Below are 24,190 nucleotides of genomic sequence, written 5' to 3' on the forward strand. Positions count from 1 at the left end.
TGGCCTGGCTTGTCCCAAGGACTCACTCACTGCTCCTCACCACTGGGGGCATCAGGCTGATGGGAAGTTGGCCCCGGGGCTAAAATGGAGATGACCAGATGACTGGGGTGGCTGGGCTACCATAGCACCCTGCTGACCCAATTCTGAAGCCAAGGGCTGGGGATGTGGGTTGGGTATGTGTGTAGCAGGAGACACGATCACCATCCCCAAGCTTGGGGCTGGCTCTGCTTTTTGGGCCTGAGGAAAGAAAACGCTTTTTTTTTTTTTTTAAAGTCACCTTGGATCCTGTGCCATAGGAGAAAATGGTCCCCGGCTCCCAAGACAATGCCAGGAATCTGTCCGTGAGGAGCCCGGCCAGGAAGAAAATGAGGGAGCAGAGGGCTGGTACCTTATGCCAGCCCTAGGCCACCACTAGGGCACAGAAATAAGTAAGGTGGGTTCCTTGTCTGCCAGGGGCTCTGGATCCCTGGGAGAGACCACAGGGGAGGATAAAGGCGGTTTGGACACAGGCCTGGAGCGGAGAGGAGCTCGTCTGGGTGATTAAGGATGGCACGTGGGATGTGTTCTGAAGGAAAAATAGGAACTTTCTGGGCAAAGAAGAGGGAAAAGCCCCCTTTATCCAGACTAGCAGTCTGGGGAGGCTTTTGCCTAGATGGGATCATAAGGATATGGCTTTGTGTGTGTGTGTGTGTTGCGGGGGTTGTGAGCTGTTTGCATTGACTGGAATGTAGTGTGTAGAAGGAAACCTGTTTTAAAAGAACTCCTTTATTTAATTAAATTAATGAATTTATTTTTTATGGCTGCACCTGCGGCACATGGAAGTTCTTGGGCCAGGGACTGAATCTGAGGTACAGCTGTGACTTACATGGCAGCTGTGGCAACACCAGATCCTTTACTCCACTGCGCCAGGCCGAGGATCTAACCAGCGCCTCATCAGTGACCTGAGCAGCTGCAGTCAGATTCTTAACCGACAGAGGGAACTCCTTGATTCCTTTATTTTTATGGCAACCAATTCTTAATTCATTCAACAAGAATTTATTTGGGCACCTACTATATGCAAGAAATTGGACTGAACATAAATAGGACAGAAAATAATCATCCCGTTTACAGCAAGAACAAACGTCTATCAGTTATGCTGATCTGCTCTTGCTACCTGTGGAAGCGCTGAGCTGGGTGTTGGGCTGGAGCCACATAGTCCTGCTCTGTGTAGGAAAGGCCCCTGCAGTGTTTACACACATTGATCAAAGTATGGGATTCGCTAAAGATGGAGGAACAAACAGGGAAATACACCAAAGCTTAGCTCTAGCATGGTCCAACCTGGGAAGCCTTTGGTTTGAAGCCAGTAGCCCTGGGCCTGCAGGCGGAATCCCCAGGAATCCTAAGGTCTTTCCCGCCCACCTGGAGAGCTGAAGTCAGGGTGCTCAGAGCAGCCTCCAACAGCGGGCTGCCCTGGATTGAGACTGGCTCAGGCGGCCACTCAGATGGCCACGCTGTTGGGAATCCGGTCTGGGGACAAGTAGTAGTATGGCAGCTTCTTGTCCTTGTTGCGCTCGGCGATCACGCTGACGATGGCGTCGAGGTTCTTACGGAATCGGGCCATGGCCTCCTTTACAGGCTTCTCGGTGAAATGCTCCTCTGGGTACATGCCCAGGAACAGCTGAGGACCCAGACAAGCACAGAGAGACCGGTTAAGCCACCATGAGACGAGGGAACTGAAATTGTTTCACACTCAGGGCTGTGAAAGGCGGGAGAAACATCCCGTGCTATGGATGGGATTTCGGATTTCATTTGCAGAGGCCAATTCAGTCTCAACATTCTTTTTTTTTTTTTTTTTTTGTCTTTTTGCCTTTTCTAGGGCCACTCCCGCAGCATATGGAGGTTCCCAGGCTAGGGGTCGAATCAGAGCCGTAGCCACCGGCCTACACCAGGGCCACAGCAACGCAGGATCCAAGCTGCGTCTGCAACCTACACCGCAGCTCACAGCAACACTGGATCCTTAACCCACTGAGCAAGGCCAGGGATTGAACCTGCAACCTCATGGTTCCTAGTAGGATTCGTTAACCACTGAGCCACGATGGGAACGCCCGTCTCAACATTCTTTGACAAAGTAATTCCCTCTAGTCCTATTGAATACATGTGCCAAGAACCCATATACAAAGATGTTGGTGAGGGACCAACACGTTAGCAAAGGCCCCAAAACTATGCAGATGCCAACAAATGCCCATGAGCCTGGGGCTGGCTGAACTGGCCAGTCATTCTGAGCAGCTCTGAACCAAAGCCATGGGGGTTATGTCTACTGAGAGTGGCTTTGGGATTGGGTTCAGCAAGGCGTAGGTGCCTGGGAATGTCGCAAGGGATGCCCAGGAAACTTAGTCCTCACTTCTGGGGTGTCAGGAAGAAACCCACATGAAAGAGCTCGGTCACTGGCAGGGGTGGTGGGTGTGCCCTTGTGGGGAGCGTCACAGGGCAGCCCTGGCCCCTGCACTCCTGCCGGGCCAAGGACCTTGTGGGCCGCTCCAGCCTGCACGTCAGGTTTCCTGTCCAGCAGGAGTCCCAACCTGTGTCCTGAATCACAAAGCCCTGAGGCTGAGAAATAGGTTAAACCAGGGCAACCCAGTCTCACCTCGTTGTCCTGGAACTGGCTCAGCGCCCACACGGCGCCCAGATGCCAGCAGGAGCGGCCACGGTCCGGCAGCGTGTCCACGATCTGCTCGATGGTGACCACACCCTTGGCCGTTGGTGGCGGGGCACGCATGGTTGGGGGCGCATTGGGGATCCAGGAGCACCAGTCGTACTGCAGAGGCAGCCACCGACACGTGGGGGCGCCTCAGCAACGCAGCGCTGTACCACCGTCTCCTGCGTCTGCTCCCAAGCCCCTCCTCCCGCTCCAGCGGCCCCGCCCCTTCCCCCAGGCCAGCGCGGGGGAACTCGGATTAGGTTCCTGGCGCTGAGGCTGCCCGGCCTTTCTCCGCCCCTGCCTGTCTGTCTGGAGGAGGAAGAGGGGTGCCCCACCTCCCCGGGGGCCCTCAAAGGCAGTTAAGGTTGTTCCCTGTGATTCCCGCCCACAGAGCTCGCCCTGCCCTCACCCACCTGGCCGAAGTTCACGGCGCGTGCTGGGCTGAGGCGTGAAGATCACCACGGTCAGGTACTCAGTCAGCTTCTCTTTGGTCTTGATGGACTTGGGGAAGCCTAAGGCAGAGCCACAGGCTGGCTGAGGCCCTCACGTTGGAAGGGACCGGCAGACACGCAACCCCACTCCAACCAGCTCCCTGAGTTCCCCCAGTGCGTGCTGGAGGGCCCAGGCTGGGCAACCTACACTGGGAGGAACAGCCACTTGGCCCGGTGTCCCTGCTGTTTCTGATCCGGCTCTCAGGGCCCAGCACCACGTGCTGAGATGGAGGCCACCACTGCCCAAGAAAGCGGCACAGGGAAGAGCAGAAGACGGGAGGGGAGGTCCTCACCTGAGGCCTTCTTGCCTCTCATGCCATACACGTAAACGTCGTTCACGAAGTCCTGCAGCTCCTGGTCATCCTCCACCACCTTGTCGCTCTCATAGTAGATATCCACCACCTCAGCCGTGAACCTGGCCCGGGAGGAAGGCCCAGGTAGGTGTGTGTGACCCAGATGGGGTCGGCAGAGCTGTGCCCTTGGACCCTGAGGCAGGGCCCCATCAGTGACCCTGTCACCTACTCCTTAATGTCCAGACTCAGGTCCACTCCCAACCCCCACTGCCCAGGCATACCCCTGCTCCTCTATGGGTGTCCTGACAATGGAGCCAGGCCCCAGCTGTCCAGGGGGTGGGCTGGGTCCATCAATGCCACGTCCACTCCTCCTATAGGACCACCCCCCTCTTTCTGCCCAGAGCGGGTCCCACAGCCCTGGCACTCACTTCTTGATGGCCTCCCACACCAGCAGCCCGTCGTCCCGGTAGAAGTAGGTGGGAATGTCTTCTTTGCTGTCCATGCCCCGGGCCTTGATGTTCTCAGGGAAGCACAGGGAGGCATAGGTCAGGTCCTGCATGGCCCTCTGCACCATCTGCACATGCCCACCACCTCCTGTGGCATTGGCCTTAAATGGGAGGGGAGCCACAACACTGTGAGCTGAGGCCTGTTCCTCCTCTCCAGCCTTAATAGCCCTAAAGCTCAGCATGAGAAACTGTGACCAGGCAGGCAGAAGGCAAACCCATGTCCCAAGAGGCAGAGTGGTGGTGACATTTAACAAAGAGAATGCTAAGAGCAGCCCAACAAGGAGGTTACATGGAAGAGCTTCTGCCTGCTCCAATGTGAGGGGCTGAGGTGCAGAATCTGGGAGCAGTGGTGGGGGGAGGGGCAAGCTCCCAACCTGGAAGCATGGCCTCAGGGATAGTGGCAGGGTGGGCCAAGGTGGGAGTAGCCCTTAGGCCTGCCCTAGTTCTGAGCACAGGCTGCCCAGAGTCTAAGCATTGCTCAGGGACTTGATCTTTGGGCACAAGACCGAGGCAGATACTGCTCCCAGGACCCACACTACTCTGTTGGGGCCTGCTGTGTGCTTAGGTGCGGGCTGGAGAGACACACAAGGCTGGGTGCTTGTCCTCATCCCGGCTGGTCCTGAGTTGTAGGCATCCATGCTTTCAGGCAGGCATTCACACTGTGGCTGGGCCCTTGGGGAAAGAACCTTTAGAGGAGGATTTTGGTGGTGGGAGCCAGACACTGGTCCACGGTGGGCATGTGACCTAAGCAGGACCAAGAGACTTGCTCTCCAATACTTTCTCTTTGGATGGAAGAGGGCAGTCACTGTGTGGGAACCTGAGCTTGTTGTGACAACATTTTGTGGCTGCTCTCAAGGCGGGGTGCATGTGTGTGTGTGCGTGCGCATGCAGAGCTGTCCTGGGAGAGTGAGCCAGCATGTTTTGGTTTTATTTGGCTGTGCCCACAGCATGGGAAGTGCCAGGGCCAGGGATCAATCCCCTGCCACAGCTGCAACCACAGCCACAGCACTTGACAACATTGGATCCTTAACCTGGTGAGCCACAAGGGCACTCCAGACAGCATGTCTTATAGAGAGGAACAGTGCCACCCCAGCCGCTGCACTGTCCTCATGAGACATACTGGTGGGCAGCGGTAGCTTGAGGGCTCTGGGCCCAGCACCAGGTACTGAGGTAGAGGCCACAGGTCAGCATTGCCCAAGGAAGTGATGAGCTAGGATCAGGCTCCGAGTTGAGGCTCCCACACCCTAATACATTCAGGTGGATGAATGATACAGCTTCTTTCCAGCTGCAGCTGATCTGAGAAGGGTTTTGTCATTTTCCACCTAAACAGTGGCTCAACCCTAGTGATCATCTGGCCAGCTTACTGTGGGAGGTGGGAAAAGTTGGGGTGAGGGCTGCTGGAAAGGTCCAGGCTCCATAAGGCTCCTGGGGAGGGGGGAGTCACAACAGGGTGGGGTGCTGCCTAAGAGCATGTGAAGGGCAGGTGGGGACCCAAGGCCTGGAGAGTGGACTGAGAGTGCTGACAGCCTGAAAGGGCACTGGGTGGGAGTCTGTGCTCAGAGCAACGGGTGGCAGAGTGGGAGGGGAGATGCAGGTCCCAGTGTCTAAGTGATGAGGAACAGGTGCCAGGAGGCAGGGTCTACACTCTCATGCCAGAGGATGGGGAGGGGACAGGGAAATGGTGGCGAGGAGGAAAAGTGGGTGGTACTTGGAAGCAGATGTGGAGAGCTGGTCCAGCAGCTGGGCATCAGGGGCAGACACCAGCCAGAGAGCCTGGGCACCTCCACTTGAGCGCCTCCAGCCTCCCACCCTTCCCAGGCTTCCACCCCAACGGAGCTCAGGGTGCTGGCCTCCCGAGAAGAAATCTGGACCTCAGGTCGGGGTGGGATCTGCCAAGGTTTTGCGAAATGGGTGCCTGCCAGGCCGGGCTCTTCCAGGCATTGAGGTGGGTGGGCAGGAGGCACTGACCTTGTCAAAGAGGCCGTACTCGCAGATCAGCTGCTCCCGGGCCTTGGTGTTGATGGCGATGGTGAACCGCACGTGTGCCACCAGGAGCTGGTGGAGGGACAGAGAAGACCTCAGAGGAGGCCTGGCTGGGGCCTCCTGACCAGGTCTGCATCTCCTTGGAGGTCTCAGGGGCCCTCAGCACCACCCCCACCCCGGTCCACTATGGAAGGATGATGCTAAGGCTCAGGGAAGGATAAAGGTTGGCATGCTGACCTTCAATGCTGAGCAGCTGCCGGAGGCCTGGGGGATGCAGCTTTGATTTTTGGCCATAATGATCATGATAAAAATGGTAACAGTCTACGCTTACGTGGAGTGTAACTGTGTGGTGGGCACTGTTTAAAGTTCTCCAAATTTAACTATTTTAACTCTGATGGTAATCCTAGGAGGCAGGTGTACTATTTGATCTCTGTTTTACAGAAGGGGAAACGGAGGCACACAGGGGTAATTTGAGCCTGCAGTTACCCCAGTGGTCAGTGCCAGTAGGATTCAGGAGGAAACAAGGGCAGGGAGAGTGGGGACTGCCACCTGGGATCAGACAGGGTTACACTGAACTCATTTGACTCCTCAAACTCTCCCTCTCTCCCCCAGGCCCAGGCCCTCAGGAACCAGGAGGCTCAGAGCTGCTTCCTTCTTCGGGGGAACCTCCCTGCCCACCCCCCGCCCCCTGAGCATCGCTTGAGGGGTCTCTTCTGGCCACCTCCAGCCACAGTCCCATGGGGATGTCAGTGCCCCTCCTCTCTCCCTCCTGTGCCCCATCCTCCATATCCAGTACCCTCTACAACGAGGTGAGGCAGTAGCTTGCCGTACCTTGAAAATGGGGTGCACAGCAGGCAGCTGGCGGTACATGGCGATACCAAAAACCTCAGACACCAGATGTGTGCGCAGAAGGTGAGTGATGGTCTGGTGGACGTGGAAGTCACTGGAGCGGACCCAGATTTTGGCCAGAAGCCAGTCATACTTTGCATCCGAAGGGAGGAAAATAGGGTTCTCATCTCCTGGGACCTGGTTGAGCTGATGCATTGGAGAAAGAAAACACATCGCAGTATTTTGTGGGAGAGACTGACCTCTCAGGAAATTCCAGGAGAATCCACATGTCTTAAACAGTGACCTTTGAATCACAAGAGGATTGTGGGGGAGGGCAGCGGCCCAGCATTGGTATTTCCTATCCCAGCTGCATCAGCTGTGGAACCCTGGACAGCTTAGCCTTTCTGAGCTCTGAGTTCACCATCTGTAATAAGGGGACAGTGTTTCCTTACCTCACAGTTATAGGGGGATTGAATGAAACGGCACGAAGGTGTCAGCAAGGAGGCCATGTGTGAAGGGGGTGCTGAGGCAGGTCCTCCATCTGATCCTGGTCTCTGCCCCTCCTTGCTGCTTCCACCCAATTCTCTGCTGCTGCTTTTGGGTCTCCCAACTTTGCCTTCCTCTGCTCTCCCCCAAAATGCTGCTGTTCCCCAGGCTCTGTCTTGGTGCTCCCGAATTCCCTTCTTGCCCTTGGTTAGCTCCTCCTGTTCCTAGGACTCTGGGGTTGGCATGACGCAGTGTCCCAGGTCACTGTCCTCCAGCCCAGACCTGCAGCCAGGTGCCTCCATAGTAGAGGCTGGCTTGTCCTCCCCTTTCCCAGTTCAACTCTACACTGAGGCCAAGGTGATTTTTCTTTCTAAAATGCAAATCATGTCAGGTCAATCCCTTCTTTAAAAACCAGTCACCTCTTAATGCCAGAAAATAGGTGCCCAAACTCCGTAATCTGTCCTCTGATGTACCTCATGTTTGACCCTCCCTGGCCACCAGTCCCTGGTCCCTAGCTTTGCCCATGACAACAGCCTCTTGCATTCCTGGGGCTCTCCCCCAGCGCCCCACACAGCCTCGCAACCTCACAGCATCGTGTCCTTCTCTGAAAGATGCGATGACTGAGAAGAAGCTCTGGGAGTTCAGCACTTGTGGGTGCTGCCAGGCGGCTCGCTTCTGGGGCCGCCAGTGCCAGGAAGGGCTGGCCCACTCGCAAGAAGCACCGTGGGGGTAAAAAGCGCCCCAGCCAGCACGGGCTCGAGGGGGGCCGCAGAGCAGCAGCGCAGCCCTCGCGCTCTCGGCTTCGGATCTCACCGGGGCGCGGCGGACGCCGGCTGGTGGCCGGACCCGGAGCTGCCAAATGCGGTCGCCAGGGGCCCTCGCTGTGCGCGCTGCTGAGCAGCGCGCCCCCCAGTGTTCACCTGGAGCAGAGAGACCCGGGAGGCTCTTACCTGGACGCTTCTCATTATTTACATGTTAATATGCTAGTAAACTCAAGCACAGTTTTACGAGGCGGAGGACGGGGCGGGGGGGGGGGGCGGGGAATCTGTCTCAGGAAGGTCCCATAGGGTCCTGCTCAGTTACAGCCACCGTAATAGAAGTAAAAAGATACAGGTGAACTTTATGTTAATAACGTAGTTGTAATCTACCCAATATCTCATTTCAACATGGAAATAAAAAAATTATTAATGGGATATTTGACATTCTTTTTTTCTCATTCTGTCTTCAAAATTCGGACGTGTACTTTGCACTCACAGAGACCTTGGTTGGGACTAACCACATTTCAAGGTCTCCAGAGCCATGGGTGGCCCCAGCTCCCACACTGGACAGAGTGGCTCTGGTCAGACCGCTCCTGCCTGCTCGAGCTTACCCAGGACAGAGCAGCGCATGGAGAAGAGCGAAGTCTGACCTACGCAATATTCTTGTTTGTTTACGAATGCAATTGGCTGTCAATCTTTAAATATCAATCATTTCTCATAAAAATTTGGATTAACAGGTTTTCTCGTAAAATTATAAAGTTCTGTGAGCACTGAAACCACTCCAGCCCGTTTTAAAGTCTCACTGTCCCCGCCCCTCCCAACGGCCCTCCCCTAGTGCCCATCCCCCAAGCCCTTCCCCCATTGCTGCCCCTCCTACTGTCCCGCCCCGCCCGTGTCATTCCCCTCTTATTGTCCCGCCCTTCCTCTTTCTGTTTCCACCATGCACAGCTCCGCCCCTCCCAGTGTTTGCTCTTTGCTGTTTTGCTCCGACAGCCTGGCCCCACCCACACTGCTTGCGCAGCAGGTGGGACGCCTACTATGCTCTGGTGCGTGCTTCACGGAGGAGGAGACCTGCTGCTGCCTGCTAGGGGCTGTACTTGTGCTATCTCAGTCCTAACTATGGCCCGGCAAAGCAGGTATTCCTTGCCATTCCCTTTTCACATTGGGGAGAAATTGAGGCTCAGAGTGGTTTAGACCAACAGAACAGTATTGAGAGGCCAGAAATAAACCCTATTTGTGGTCAATTTTTTTTTTTTTTCCTCTTTTTTGGCTGCCCCGGGGCATATGGAGTTACTGGGACAGGGATCAGATCCAAGCCACGGTTTCGGTCTACATGGCAGTTGCGGCAACACCGCATCTTGAACCCACTGTGCCATGCCGGGGATCCAACCTGCGTTCCAGAGCTCCAGAGCTCCTCAGACGCCATTGCGCCACAGTCGGAACACCAGAAAGCCCTAGATTCTCTCCACCCAGGAAATCCCCCCTACCCCTGGCTGCGGAGGGTGGAGCCGCCCTGCAAGAGAACAGGGTTGGGCAGCCTACCTGGATGGCGATGGGAACAATCTTATTGGCCAGATTCTTGTACAGCAAGCAGACCGGCGCGGCCAGGAACTGCAGAGTGCAGGGGTCTGTTTTATTGGCATCAATGCCATCCAGCAGCTCAAAGTCCACGATGAAAATGTTCCCTTGCTGCAGGAGGCAGGAAGAAATAGGTCCAAATCGGTTTCAGCCAGAGATGGACGACCCAAGATTCAGGCCCAGAGGGAGGGACGGACCGCTCTGCAGGCCCTGGAGTTCAGAACTTAGCGTTCTCTATCCTCTGACTCAACAGCTGATGGATATCAGTTTCCAAAGTTGGTGGTGGTGGTGGGGTTCAGTAAGGTGAACGAACGGAAGTGGCCACTTTCGCAAGTGCTGAACCTGCTGTCTGCCTGACCCTCATGAAAGATGTTGAAAGACTACCCAGAATGATAGTGTAAGAAGAAAGAACACAGAGTTTAGATGAAATAGATAAGCAGGTTTGAAGGTAGGAAGTTCTGCAGGGGTGGGGCCTACAGGGGCAGGTGTCCACAGGGTCAGGAGGGGGTCTTCAGGGCCAAGGGAGGTCTTTAGAGGTGGATCTTCAGGGGTGAGGGATGTTTACAAGGGCAAGAGGGAACCTGCAGGGGTTGGGGGGCTACTGTCAGAGTGGTGTGTTCTGTGTCTTGGTCTGAGGCTGGTGGCATGACAAAGTCACTTGGTATAAATTCACTGAATTTACTGCCACTCCTGATCCTGATTTGTGCCCTTTTCTATAAATATACTTCAACATAAACTAGAAACGTGCCTGGGATTTGGGGGAGGTAGAAAGCAGCCTTTCCCAGTCTACACTTGAGTCCCTTGATGGAGCCTAACCTGAGCGTCATGAGGGCTCCTTTCACAGGGCTGGGTCTGCTCAGGCCACAGCTGAAAGAGTTCATGGAGGGGACAAGAGGTGCTTCTTCTAAAGCCTTTTGTGTTTTTTTTGTTTTTTTTGTTGTTGTTGTTGTTGCTATTTCTTGGGCCGCTCCTGCGGCATATAGAGGTTCCCAGGCTAGGGGTCGAATCGGAGCTGTAGCCACCGGCCTACGCCAGAGGCACAGCAACGCGGGATCCGAGCGGCATCTGCAACCTACACCACAGTTCACGGCAACGCCGGATCGTTAACCCACTGAGCAAGGGCAGGGACCGAACCCACAACCTCATGGTTCCTAGTCGGATTCGTTAACCACTGCGCCACGACGGGAACTCCCCTTTTGTGTTTTAAGCAAGTAATGGAGGCAGGGGTTTCAGTCAGGCTGGGGAAGCAGATCCTGGGCTACAATGTGGTAGAGGCATGTCAGCAGGTCCTCAAGTGAGTTGGGTGTTCACGATTCCACCTACAGAGGGCGCGCTGTGGCCATTGTCACCGGGCTTCAGGAACCTTGGCTGAGGGGGACCAAACACCAGAGAGGCCTAAAGCCTGGCCACCATCTTCCTCTTTTTCAGACTGGAGGACCCTGGCAGTTGTCTGACACCAGCCTGAGCAGGTGTCTCAGCAGTCTGTCCGAGGCATATGGGACAAGGTCTGGGGAAGGAGAGGATGGTGCCCTTGGCCAGCCAGGGCAGAGGGAGGGTGTAAAACATCTCTCACGATGCCTGGCTCACAGCAGGCCCCTCATTCGAGAGAGCTCTTTTAATTATGATATCGATATTGAAAATATGGATATTATGCTCTCTGAACTGAGCATCATGGAAAAATATTACTCTCAATTCCTCTACCTGCGTTGGACGAGACAGTTTTCCTAAATGCTCAGGAAAAGGAAGAGACCACTGAGGGCAGCCAAATCTCGCTGTCAGCTAGGCAGATGAGCAGATGAGCCTGGAGATAGCAGCCTAGGGACCAGCGAGCATTGGCTGGTCGGAAGTGGTTTCTGCCTGATAGACTGCGACCTGGATATCTCAGCTGACTCTGGCCTGGGCCACCATCTTCAGCCAAGTGGGTCCTACCTCAACCTCCTGCTCCAGGGTGAGCTGCCGCTCCAGGCTGCACTCCACCATGGCTGTGGTCACCGGGAGCTTCTTGGGCAGCTTCGTGCAGCGCTGGATCAACACGGGGTTGCAGCCGTTCAGGAACTGGTAGCCAAACATGAAGTCTTCCTGCCAATGATTCATAACCCGCTCTATGGGGGAGAGAGGTGCAGCTCAGCATGAGCTTTGAGCCAGACTGAGGTCCTCCTGATGCTGGCCAAGAGCCAGAGTCCTTGCTTGGTCCCATCTCCCAGTTGCTCACTGGACAGCCCACCATGCCCAACTGCTTGATCACTAGTTCAGACCCTTGGTGGTTCAGAAGGTTCGCGGGGAACCCCTTTCTCAAGAACAAAAGCAAAAATAGACAGATGGGATTGCATCAAACTCAAAAGCTTCTGCACAGCAAAGGAAACAATCAACGGAGTGAAAATACAACCTACAGAATAGGTGACAATATTTGCAAAGCATATATCTGGTAAGGGGTTAATCTTCAAAATATACAAGTTAACTTCTAGAACTGTATGGCAAAACCACCAATAACTTGATTAAAAAATGTGCAAAAGATTCTAACAGACATTTCTCTGAAGAAAACATACAGATGGCCAGCAAGTATGTGAAAAAAATGCTCAACATCACTAATCATCAGGGAAATGCAGGTCAAAACCATAGGAGGTATCACCTCACACCTGTCAGGAAGCTATTATTAAAAAAAAAAAAAAAAAAAAAAAGAGTTCCCATTGTGGCTCAGAGGAAACAAATCTGACTAGTATCCACAAGGATGCAGGTTCGACCCCTGGCCTCACTCAGTGAGTCAAGGATCTGGTGTTGTGGCTGTCGCATAGGCCAGCAGCTGTAGCTGTGATTCAACACCTAGCCTGGGAACTTCCATGTGCTGTGGGTGCAGCCCTAAAAAGAAAAAGAAAAAAAAAGGGCAAGTGTTGGCGAGTCTGTGGAGAAGGTGGAACCCTTGTGCACTACTGGTGGGAATGCAGGATGTGCAATAGGAGAAGAGAAAATATTAAAAATAGAACTACCCTGTGATCCAGCAATCCCACATCTGGAATTTTATCTCAAAGAATTATAATTAGGATCTTGAAGAGATATCTGCACGCCCACCTTCACTGCAACACAATTCATAACAGCCAAGATGCGGAAACCACCTAAATGCTCATCTACAGAGGACTGAATAAAGCTAATGTGGTGTTTACATACAAAGGAAAACTATTCCGCCTTATAAAAGGACATCCCGCAATACATGATGCCATGGATGAACCTGGAGGGCATTATGCTAAGTGAGATGACTGTCACAGAAGGACAAATACTGCATGTATTTGTATGCATAATACATGTATAATACTCTACTTAATATGAAGAGTCTAAATTAGTCGAATTCACAGAAGCAGAAAGCAGCATAGCATGGAGGTTGCTAGGGGTTGGGGCAGGGGATTGTGGAGTTACTAATCCATGAATGCGAAGTTTCAGTTAAGCAAGATGAATAAGTTCTGGAAATCTGCTGCACAACACTGTACCTATAGAAAAAAAAAAAAAAAAAAAAAAAAAAGAACCCAGGTCCTTGTGCCCAGGCAGGAAGGAGAGGCTTCGGGATGAAGGAGAAGGAGGGGAGCAGGGGGCAACTCTGCAGTTGTTTGTGAAGGCAGTTCCCCCGTGCTTGTTTCTGTGCTGTTTCCTAACCTTTCTGTTGCTGTGCAGTCCTCCCTGAGCCATTCTGTGACTATGATGCTGCTGCTCTACCAAACACACCCTAGTCCAAAGGAACCCATTGGTGCTTTCATGTAAAGGCTTAAAGAACAAGCTAACTTCTGCCTTCACTCTGTTCAGAAGCATCATAAATGATGGATTTATGTAAAGAAAAAGTTCTAATACTTGGAAACTTTTGATGATGACATGAGCTTGGGGGTACTCAGCCTTGAATGTTCCAGGAGGAGAACATTCTGGCTCTGAGGGTGACCACCCGTGGGGCGCACGGTGTAGGCGAAGGCGGTGCTGGCCTGGGGGGCCAGGGTGCCCTGTGCTGGAGCAGGTGGGGGCAGCCCTTTCCCTCCCCAGGCAAGGCTCCCCTAGCACCATGAGAGCCCCCCAAAGCACACTCACCAGAGATAGTGTTGCTGATCTTGACGAAGATTTTCTCAAAGTCGGCAAAGTCGCTCCAGGAAGACTGGAACATGTGCATAAAGCGGTTGATGAACAGGTTCTCCATCCTGCAGACCGAGACATGTGCTCTGACCTCCGCCTCCCCCGGCCAAGGCCCTTCACACCCGGGTCTCTAGACACCCCCAGGGCCACAGGGACTTGAACCCAGGGCAACTCCAAGAGGGCAGCTGACTGGCCTTGTGGAACCAGGACAGAAAATGGCACCCACAACCATGCTCTTCCTTTTGCACCTTCCCTAAGAAAGAGGCTGGCTGTCTGCTCTTGGCAGTCCACAGTGCTCTGTACTCTTTCATGCACGCCCTGGTCCATGCCTTCATTCATTCATTCATCATACTTTTTGCTGCACCCAGTCAATGCAAGCTTCCAGGGACAGAGTACTGTATCTTATGCAGGGGCTCTCCCGAGTTTCCTGGATTTGGGAGGATGAGCGGTTCAGTGGGGTTTATCCCTCATTTGCTTTCTGCCTACCCCTGGCTCTGTGCCTGGTGCTGAGGAGGGCACAGCTTCCAAATACTCATCGCACAAGAAAGCAAAATAACTCAGGACTGGAACTTGCTAAATCCAAAACGCAGGCTGCAGGCAATAAGGAGTCAGATCTAAGTGGCCTGGGCAACCCTGGGGGCTTCCTGGAGGAGGCAGGTATGGGATGGGTCTGGGAAAGGTAGAAAAGGCAGGAAGAGGCTTTCTTGGCTTCCCTCCATAACCCTAGCAAGGTGCGGGATGGAGGTGGGGGAATTCTGGCCAGTGCTTATTGTGACAGCCCTGCCTCAGTTTCCCTCTCTGACACACACAGCTGAGAGTGACAAGCAGTCATCTTGTTCCCCCCCACCCCCCTCTGCCCCCACCAGTAACTGTTGCCCTCTCCTCCAGGGTTCAGGCTTCCTACAAGCTCTGTCTCTTGTAGGTCCTGACTTGGGGGCCTTGGCATGCATGGTTCCCTCCCTCTGTTACCCCCTTTCTTCTCCTCCTGAGCATATGGGGTGAGTGTATCTGGAGGGCTTGCCTGGTGAACCCCACTCCTCCTTTGATCTTATGAAGCTATCCCTTCCCCCAGGCTAGGCTCTGTAATGCCCCCTCTGCAGCACTGACAGCAGATAAAGTACAAAGCTGACAGGGACAGAGGGCTTTGTACAGCATCCCAGGGGTGCCACCCGTCAGCATGCACAAAGGCAGCAAGCTCCACTGACCAAAGATGGGAACTCAGCACACAAGCTGGAGATGCTGGGCTCCCTCCAGCCCTGCCAGGCATGGGAAAAGCACCTGATGCAGAAAACGGCATAGGCCTGATAGGGATGGAGTAGACACAGGTATTTTTAGAAGTCCCAGTATAGGACCACAGATAACGAGGGAAACTTAGGAGACATTGGGAGATCGCTGTAAGTCAATAAATTGGTCAAAAAAGCCATCAGAACAAGGCAGGCTCGCTTGATTAGTGGAGCCTGAGAATTGCCTCAGGTTCTTAGGTGGGGGATGGGATGAGGCCTGCATTCAGATTCAGACCAGGGGCAGCAGTTTGAGAACCACCCTCCTGCAGATACTTACCAGATACTAAGGAGGAGCTACTACTTCCAGAAAGCAAGAGGAGGGCTTTTCCAACCCCCACTCCCCTTGGATGATAAAACTGTAGCCCACTGGATCCTCTGGGCAGAGCTTCCGTGCCTGCCTGCTTGCATCTCTCACAAGGGTCCTATCTTAATAAATCTATTTCTTGCCTATCACTTTGTCTCTTGCTGAATTCCTTCTGCACGGAGACATGAAGAACCTGAACCTCAGTGAGTCCAGACACTGGGTGAGTGATTCTAATTTAAAACCTTTAAGACCTATAAAAATCCTAATCTGTGTTTAGGCTGGGTTCGAGTCCTGGCCATGGATTCAAGTTATAATCTGTGTTCTGGCTAGGTGCAGGCTGTTAATACTGTCAGTTTCACAAGCTAGAGACGCTGGGGCCCCTCCACCCCAGCCAGGCATGGGAAAGGCACCTGATGTAGAAAATGACACGGGCCTACCTGGAGACTCCCCTTCGGGTCCTGCCTCAATTTAGCAAATGCTTCTCTCCTTTGTATCAGCTTCCAGGGGTCCCTGGAAGCCATCCTGCTCTTGAGGAGGGTCTTGGGACCACAACGCTGGCAACCTCTGCGAGCTGCAGGAACCAGCTACCTGGAATGTGGTGGAACACAGCCTAGGCAGTGGTGACTGCACACAGTAGGTGCTCAGTACCTCAGAGCTGGAAAAAACCCTGGCATAATCCTATCTGTGGCTGGTAGCATCATCACTTTTATCCAGACCCTCGGGGGGGGGGGGGGGGGGGAAAGAGCTTTTACACACATGCTTGTTTTACACACATTTGTTGCGGCCTCGCCACTGCTAGTCAGGCCTCCCAGCTAAGTGTCTACCAGCCATGCTAGCTCCTTCTTCACCCAGTGTCCCAGCCCTCCTCCTCTACCTTCCCTGTAGGCTGCATGTCCTGGGACAGAAACCCTTGTTAAGGTGGAGGATTAAACCTCACTGTGACCTCCAGTGTCTGCTGTGGAAAAGGACTTATTTCTGGGAGAAGAGAGGCCTTCCTAGGCCTACGGTCCTCCCAGCCCTGAGGAAGCCCAGCACCAGATGGTCTGCAAAGAGGTCCTGGACCCCGCGGCATCTTGTGGGGAACTGGGAGTGAGTCACAGCCCCGTGTAGGTCACGGTCCCCCCAGCTGAGTCTCTTTGACTTCAAAACAGAAGGTTGGCACCAAAAACAGGGTGGGGTCTGGCAATACTCGGAGGAAACCACAGATCCCGGAAGAAGTGGAGTTAGGAGGAACATATTTGCAAGTTATATCTGGAGACAAAATATTGCTACATACAAAATATTGCTTAAAGACACCTGGAATAGTAGGGACTTCAAGATCTGTTATCACACAAAGGGGAACCTGTAGCCAGAGATGGCCCCTGGCTTTTTTTGAGGTCACATAGCCAGGTAATTATATGGTCAAGAAATGGCACAGCCAGGTAAAAACAGAACACAGCCAGGCAAGAGCCACACGGAGTGGCTGACCTGGACTGGGCACTAGCTGTTGGCCCTATGCTGGCAGAGGCGGGAGCCCCTGTTTCCTCTGCTTCCCCAGCCCTTTTCCTTCTTCCTACAGCTTCTCCATTTCCCATTTCATGCTTTTGCTCTTTGGCATGGGTGGCAAGGCTTACTGGAGGGCGGGCCTTGTACCAGGCAGAGCAGGTGGCTTGGAGGAAACTCGCCAGAATTATCCAGAAGTGGTGAGGAAACCAAGCTGCCCAGAGGCGGAGGCTCAGGGGAAAGGCCTCTGGTGATCTCTGGCCTGAGTTTCAGTGTTCCACAGGCAGCAGCTCAATGATGGGAGCCTCGGGACGCAGGCCAGGTCCTGGCTCTGGGTTTTTTCTGTCAGGGATTTTCAGAGCAGAAGGGCTGCCAGGTACAGGGTAGGCGCTGTTTCCCCATCAGACCACTAGGGGGTCTCAGAGCCCCAGTTCCTGTGCTGGGGCCTGGACACAAGAGTCCTGGGTGGGGCTGGGAGTCCACATGCAAGGTCAGGCCGAGGCCAGAGAGGGCAGCTGAAGTGGAGGCAGGTCAGCAAAGAGTGTTAAGGGCCTGGCCTAAGATCCCAGCCCAATCTCTTCCTAGCCACCTGGCATTGGCCAAATCCCTAACCTTCTGTGCCTCAGTGTCCTCATCCATGAAATGGGCACAGTGATTGTCCCTGCCTCACAGGGCTGACATGAGATAGAGAAGGCACTGGTATGTAAAAGGGGTTCAACAAATGTTAGCGATTAGTACTATGATTATCACTTACTGTTAACAGTAAAGTCTGCAGCCTTAGGCTGTGGTGTTCTGGGCGGACCAGAGGACAAATTCATAATCCAGGCTACAGCACAGCCCTTTGCTCTCTGCTTCCCCAGGTCCTTCTGTCTAATTCACTCATCCCCCTTATACCTTCACATTCAATTCACAGAAGAGTATTTACCTATAGGTTCCTCTTTATGTACTCCCCTGTCCTCCACATGTCCTCACCCAGGGCACTGGTGACTTCTTAGTGGCTCTATCCAAAAAGTCAGCTCTAAACTCCCCTGATCTCTCTGAAGCATCTGACAGCCAACCCCCTTCTTCTTGACACTAAAATGCTGAGCCCCATGGACCTCATGCTTCAAACCCCCATGATCCTACACCTCCACCCTCGTAAAGGCTGAGATCCTTGCCCAGTTCCCTGCATTGGCAGACTCAGTACCACTTCCCTGCAGAGGCCCCCACTCTGGTCCTCCTCAATCCTGGAATTCTCACTGCCTTGAAATACCATCCCCTCTGCTCCTCCAATCACCATGGTGAACTCCAATGAATCCTTCAAGGCCCAAGTTGGGCTTCTCTCTTAGAAAACTTTTTTCCTGGTGCTGTCTCCTCAGAGATTCCTCGCTGCCTCAAGTGTTCCCAGTACTCCTTTCTTAAGGAATATCTACCACATGCTATTGTGATGTGCTGTCCACAGCTTGGTCCCCTCTAGATGGTAAGCCTCTTGGTGTCAGGACCAAGGGTCCACTTTTGATTCATCTCAGGTCCCCACCCCCAGGAGCTCAATAAGCATTTGTCAAAGGACTGGCTGCTCCTCTGGACCGGATCCCTTGGGAGTGGAAGAATCTCCTAAAAGCCAGAAAACAGGCAATGACAGAGCCTGAGATGACACCTCCCTGGCCAGTCTCCTTCTTTGGGCTCTGGAATGAGGAGAAAGTCCTCCCAAGTACATAGAATGGAGAAACAAGAGGGAACTCACACACAGTGTGCTAGACCTCACCATAGTGGCACTGCCTACATGAGTTCATTTAAATCACAGCAATTCTAGCAGCTAGGCAGCATCAGCCATGTATCATAGGAAGGACATGGGTCAGAAAACATATAACTCTCGCAGAGTTTGAAACAAGTGCAGCTGACCAGGCTCTAAATAAGGTGACCTTTTGCTTTTAAAGGGTAATTAGAGATGAATTGATACTTGGTACTATAATTTTAATAGATCAACTGATTTTTTTTCTTTCCAGGAAAGTATAACCTCATGGACCAGCAGCATCAACACCCCCAGAACTTTATTAGAAATGCAGACTCTCAGGCCCATCCTAGACCTCCTGAATCAGAAACTCTGGGGGTGGGTCCACAAGTCCAGATTTTAACAGGCCTTCCAGGAGATTCTGATGCAAGCTATAATTTGAGAACCACTGCTGTAGGGATTGCAGTGGTTTCCAAACTAATCTGACTACAGAACAAACCCCTTCTAAAGGAAACTGCTTTATGATTGGTGTTAACATATCTTTTTTGTTGTTGTTGTTGTTTTTTGTTTTTTTTAGGGCCACATCTATGGCATATGGAGGTTCCCAATCTAGGAGCTGAATTCGAGCTGTAGCTGCCTGCTTACGCCACAGCATTTCTAATAATGCCAGCTATAGTAATGCCAGATCTGAGCCGCATCTTTGACCTACAGCACAGCTCATGGAAACGCCGGATCCTTAACCCACAGAGTGAGGCAAGGGATCAAACCTGCGTCCTCATGGGTCCTAGTCAGATTCGTTTCTGCTGCGCCACGATGGGAACTCTTGGTGTTAACATAATTTTATGACCCATTTTAAACCAAAAAAACCCCTGCTACTTTGGTGACTATAATTAAACACTTCCAGGTTTGTCTGCCTTTTGGGTGGGACTCTTCTTTCCCCCTACATTTCCTGCTACAAATTTATTTTCCAATGGGATACCTCTGAGTTTATAAGAGAATTCACTAGAGGTAAAAATGATTGATATACAGACAGGGAACAGATAGGACAAGGAGGAGATGACCGTAAAAATTTCCAAGAAGATCAGAGGACTAGGGTAGCACTTGTGAAGTAAAGGGGAGAATCCTATTCCTATGAGTGCTTTGGTGCTGGGGAACCAACTTGTTTCTGAGCTGGGGTGGCAGTAAGAGGGTGTGGGGACATCTTCCAGCAAACCCTTGTGGCTGTGGCTTCCAAAGTCAGGAGAATAGGCTCCCTCAGCTTCTCTGTTCCCGTGACTTCATCTCACTCCTTCTTGTTCCCACCCTGCCTTAGGGAGCCCCACCCCAGACCTTGCCACACTGCTTCGCTCTCTTTCTGCCTCCATGGGAACCCTTCCCCATCCACTGTCAGCCCATCTTTCCTCCTGACCTTCAACTCGGGGCCCTGCTGTTTCCTTCTCTTCACCACCTGCTCCTTTCAAGGAGCTGCCACTTATGTAATTTTGCCTGACCTCAAACCAGGAGTGGGGGGCAGGTCTGTGGGGCTGGGAGCAGGGGTGGGAGGAGTTACTGCCCTCAGACCACACTCCTCCCCCTTCCCTGCAACAAAACCTCTATCCGGCTCTCAACCCCCTCTCCCCTGTTGCTTGTCGGGCTCCCACCCTTGATTGGCCTCAACGCTCCCTGAAGCCTCCGCTAAACCCCCAGCCTGCATGTCCCACTGGTCACAGGCTCTCAATCTCAATCTGCTCCAAGACTGGACTCGTCTCATCACCCCCCAAACTTTTTTCTCCCCCATTTTTCGCCATCCCGAAGCATATGGAGTGCCAGGGCCAGAGATCAGATCTGAGCTGCAGTTTTGACCTACATCGTAGCTGCAGCAACACTTGATCCTTTAACCCACTGTGCTGGGCTGGGGATTGAACCTGCACCCTTGGTGCTGAAGAGATGCCGCTGATCCTGCTGTGCCACAGGAGGAACTCCTCCAGCTTTCCTTTTTAATGGCCACCCTACTTTCCCTACAAGCCAGATGCACAATGTCAAGGGTGCCTGGGGTTCTCCCCTCAGCCTCTCCCCGTTTTGACCTGAAATCCAGCTGGATCCTAGTGCATCCATGCCTGCAGTCCTCTCTGCTCTCCTATTCCCTGTCTTTGCTCAGCCTCTTCCCCATCTCTGCGCTGGCTCATCTGACTCTCAGAGGCTGCCAGGTCAAGCTTCTGCAACACGGCTCTGATTTCTGTCACATCTCCTTGCTTCTTATCAAACACTGCAAGCCCAGACCCCAAGGGGAAGGGTACCCTTCAAAGGGCTGCCCCACCCAATCTCTTCTGATAAGGAGTGCATGGTGGGTAATGGTCTGAGCATCCTGGTCTTTGCTCCAGGCTGGTCACCAATCCCAGACCTCCGTCACATTTCTGCCCTGTTCCCTTATACTGGGAAGGAAGCGCTCTTTCTCACTTTCCTTTGAAGAGGCCATAACTTTGCCAGCCTTGCCAACTTCCTGCAATCAAAGCTCCAGGCTGAAAACAGTGAGTGGTGAGTAAGCAAATAAGCTGCTGCCTTTTTTTTTTTTCTTTTTTTGGTCTTTTTAGGGCCACACCCGCGGCAGATGGAAGTTCCCAGGCTAGGGGTTGCATCGGAGCTGTAGCTGCTGGCCTACACCACAGCCAGAGCAACGCCAGATCTGAGCCACGTCTGTGACCTACACCACAGTTCATGACAATGCTGGATCCTTAATCCACTGCACAAGGCCAGGGATCGAACCTGCATCCTCATGGATATTAGTCATATTTGCTTCCACTGCACCATGATGGGAACTCCAGCTGCTGCTCTTTTGATGAGACCAGGACATTTCACAACACCCAACCTTTGTGTGTGATGCCCTCTCTGCCACAGCATCCTCGCTCTGCTTCTCCAGGCCTCCACCTGTCTGTCCCACCAGCTGCAAGGCCAGGCCATGTGCCCTTCTGCCGTGAAGCCCTCCTGGACCCCATGAGATAACAGCAGACAGAGTGATGGTCCCTCTATGAGCCCCAGAGGGCAGGAGCATATCTGAGGCTCAGTAGGTGATGGTGGAGAAGAGGGTGCTGGCTGGCTTGACCCCATTACTAGAAATGGATGAGGACTAACGGTGCATTTAGGAAGAAACTACTCTGTGCAGGGTTGACACAGATGGTCCTTTAATATTCTCACAACCTCAAGTGGGAGCTATGGTCTCATTCTTCAGATAAAGACACCAAGGATCAGAGAGGTTAGCCATCTCTCCCAGGTTCACCTTCCACCAGCCCAGAGCCCTCTCCCATGGGCCCCTCATCTCCGGGGTAGGGACTCTCTGGGATGCTTCCCTGAGGTCCAGTCCCCTTGGCTCAGGCTGCATCCTCCTCAAATGCAGGGGCTGTGTCTCTTCTCTACTTCTCACCATGCTCCATCTCTCCTCCATCCAGCTATACCTCCACTCACCATCTGTCTAGCCCTCCCAGCACCTTCTACCCACTATCCATCCCTCCACCATCGCTAAGCAGAGGTGGCACTACTCCCCAAAGCAGTATCTTCTCCTTTGACCTCACTGCTTCTCTATCATTATCCTTTTTTTCTCCAAACTGTCCCTTTCACAAGGGCCTTCTGTCCTGCTTGTTCCATCCAGGTCTGGGCTCTCTCTACTAAAGCACGTGCCTTTGACTAACAATGTCCATCCTGGGTGGGAAGTGGGACATTTAATCACCCTGATGTCTCCAAGGAGCCTGCTGCTGGGTACTGCTGTATCACTAATCCAGTGATTGGTTTTAATTTTTCTCTCCATTTGATCTCGATAGTAGCAGAGGAAAAAAAAAAAATCCTCAGCTTTGGACCCTAACAGACCTGGATTCAAATTCTGGTTTTGCCCATTTTTACCTAAATGACCTCAGACAAATTCCTTGACTTGGACCCAGTGGAGCCTCAGTTTACTCACCTGGAAATGGTGAAGAACAGTACCTACTTCCCAGGGTTGCTGTGAAGGTTAAAGCTGACAGTTCTATGTAGAAGCACCCCCACCTAGAGCCTAGCACTTAGTAGAGGCTTGATAACTGTCAGGCTTTTCCTACTTCCTCCCTCTCACTCAGACGCAGCTCAGGGAGATGAGGGCATCTGGTCTCTGGATGTGAAGGGATTCCTGCGGTGTCTGATTGTGAGGCTGTGTGTGTGTGTGTGTGTGTGTGTGTGTGTGTGTGTGTGTGTGTGGCGGGTTCTCTTCAAATGTCAGGAAATCCTGGGGGTGTAGCCTCCCACCCTTTATGAAACTTTGACCAAAGGAGGCACCTTCTTAAGGGGAGCAGCTGTGCACCTGAGCAAATGCTGCCACAGAGACTGACTGGCCCGTGCTTCCCTATATGTCTGCCTCCTGGTTATACCATCTCAAGGCCAGGCACTCCCAGGAGACCTTCACCCTGGCAGAGGTGGCAGTAGGGGGCTGTCACTGGGAGGTGATGAAGCTTCTCAGGGCAGTCCAAGGCTTGGTCAGGTTGTAGAACCACTGATTTAGGGTTTTCCAGATTTGCATGATTGTGAGAATTCCCCAAAGTGTCAGTGTACACAGTCAAAGGCCCCTCCACTAGCCCGCAGGATGTGGCTGGGGCTCCAGGTTGGTAACAAGCACCTAGGTAGTCTTTGAAAACCGTGCTATAATTCAACCACCAAGAAGAGCACAGAACTCTGGTCTCTGCCATTTATTATCAGGGCTACTGGTAAGACATTTGATTTCCTCATTCCCCAGATTCCTCAACTGCAGAATGGGATAAGAACTGTGCCCACCTCCTGGCGCAGTTGTGACAGATGGACGGGGAGGCATGTGGGCCATCAACACAGGCCTCTTGGCCTTATTACTGTCTACACCTGCATTGGCCCAAGAGGGGACGAGCTGAGGGTGGGGATGGGGTGCTGCAAGTAAAGACCTCCACTCTGGGCTGAAAACATAGCTACATCTGGTGTCTGGAGTCCTCCAGGTTGTAATTCTGCTCAGATACAGGCTCCTGTGATTGTGCATTAAGGGTCCAGGCTATGGCCAAGACACCCTCAAACAATTTGGGAAGAGTTGCTCTGCTGAGCTGACTGCCCAGCCCCAGGTCCTGACGATGTGCTCTGGTCCCAGCAGCTCGGGGGCTGCCCAGCATCCTTGAGTTTTCATACACTTACGCTTTTGAGTAGTTCAGAACAAAGTCCACTCCTTTCTCACTATCAAACTGGATATCTCGGGGTAAATCCCTGTGGCATTTGGCATCAATACTCAAGGGGAAGCCAGGGTTCCACTCCATCCATCTAAGCATGAAAAAGAAGGAGAAGAAAACCGGGTTAAATGCCTGGCCTGTGGGTCAGCCCCTCAGGCAGAAAGCTGCCTGTGTGGTCCAAGGATGTGCCCGCCATCAAGTCATCACGTTGCAATAGCTGAGCATGTGCCTGGTGAGGTACTGGGGATGCCTCCCAAGGTCTGGTAGCCCCCAGCTTGCTGTGCCTTGAACATCACAATGGGAGGTCTGAGGTCCCCTAAACCCAAGGCTGGGCTTACAGCAGAGGGGTGGCGAATGGTCGGTGTGCAGTGGTGCATACAGAGAGCATCAGAGAACTCATTTATTTGAGGTGACATTCAAGGGCATTATCCAGCAATTCATTTATAAACAGAAAAAACACCCCACTTAGAATGGTAAAAACACAGTTTCCCTTGGTATAAAGTAACAGGAAAAGTGAAAGAATGTC

The 24,190-nt window shown here is 52.8% G+C and overlaps 1 protein-coding gene across 1 annotated transcript in view; it reads right to left on the reverse strand.

Annotated features, from left to right (window-relative positions):
* Positions 980-24,190, reverse strand: part of ALOX5 (arachidonate 5-lipoxygenase) — a 47,876-nt gene continuing 24,665 nt past the window's right edge. The window contains 12 exon segments of the mRNA XM_021072736.1: positions 980-1,657; positions 2,624-2,794; positions 3,091-3,112; positions 3,114-3,189; positions 3,462-3,583; positions 3,890-4,068; positions 5,936-6,022; positions 6,782-6,985; positions 9,565-9,711; positions 11,530-11,702; positions 13,663-13,769; positions 23,633-23,755. Coding sequence (XP_020928395.1) covers positions 1,478-1,657; positions 2,624-2,794; positions 3,091-3,112; positions 3,114-3,189; positions 3,462-3,583; positions 3,890-4,068; positions 5,936-6,022; positions 6,782-6,985; positions 9,565-9,711; positions 11,530-11,702; positions 13,663-13,769; positions 23,633-23,755 — 1,591 coding nt within the window. The 3' untranslated portion in view covers positions 980-1,477.

Source organism: Sus scrofa, chromosome 14, assembly GCF_000003025.6.
Source record: "Sus scrofa isolate TJ Tabasco breed Duroc chromosome 14, Sscrofa11.1, whole genome shotgun sequence".
NCBI lineage: Eukaryota > Metazoa > Chordata > Mammalia > Artiodactyla > Suidae > Sus > Sus scrofa.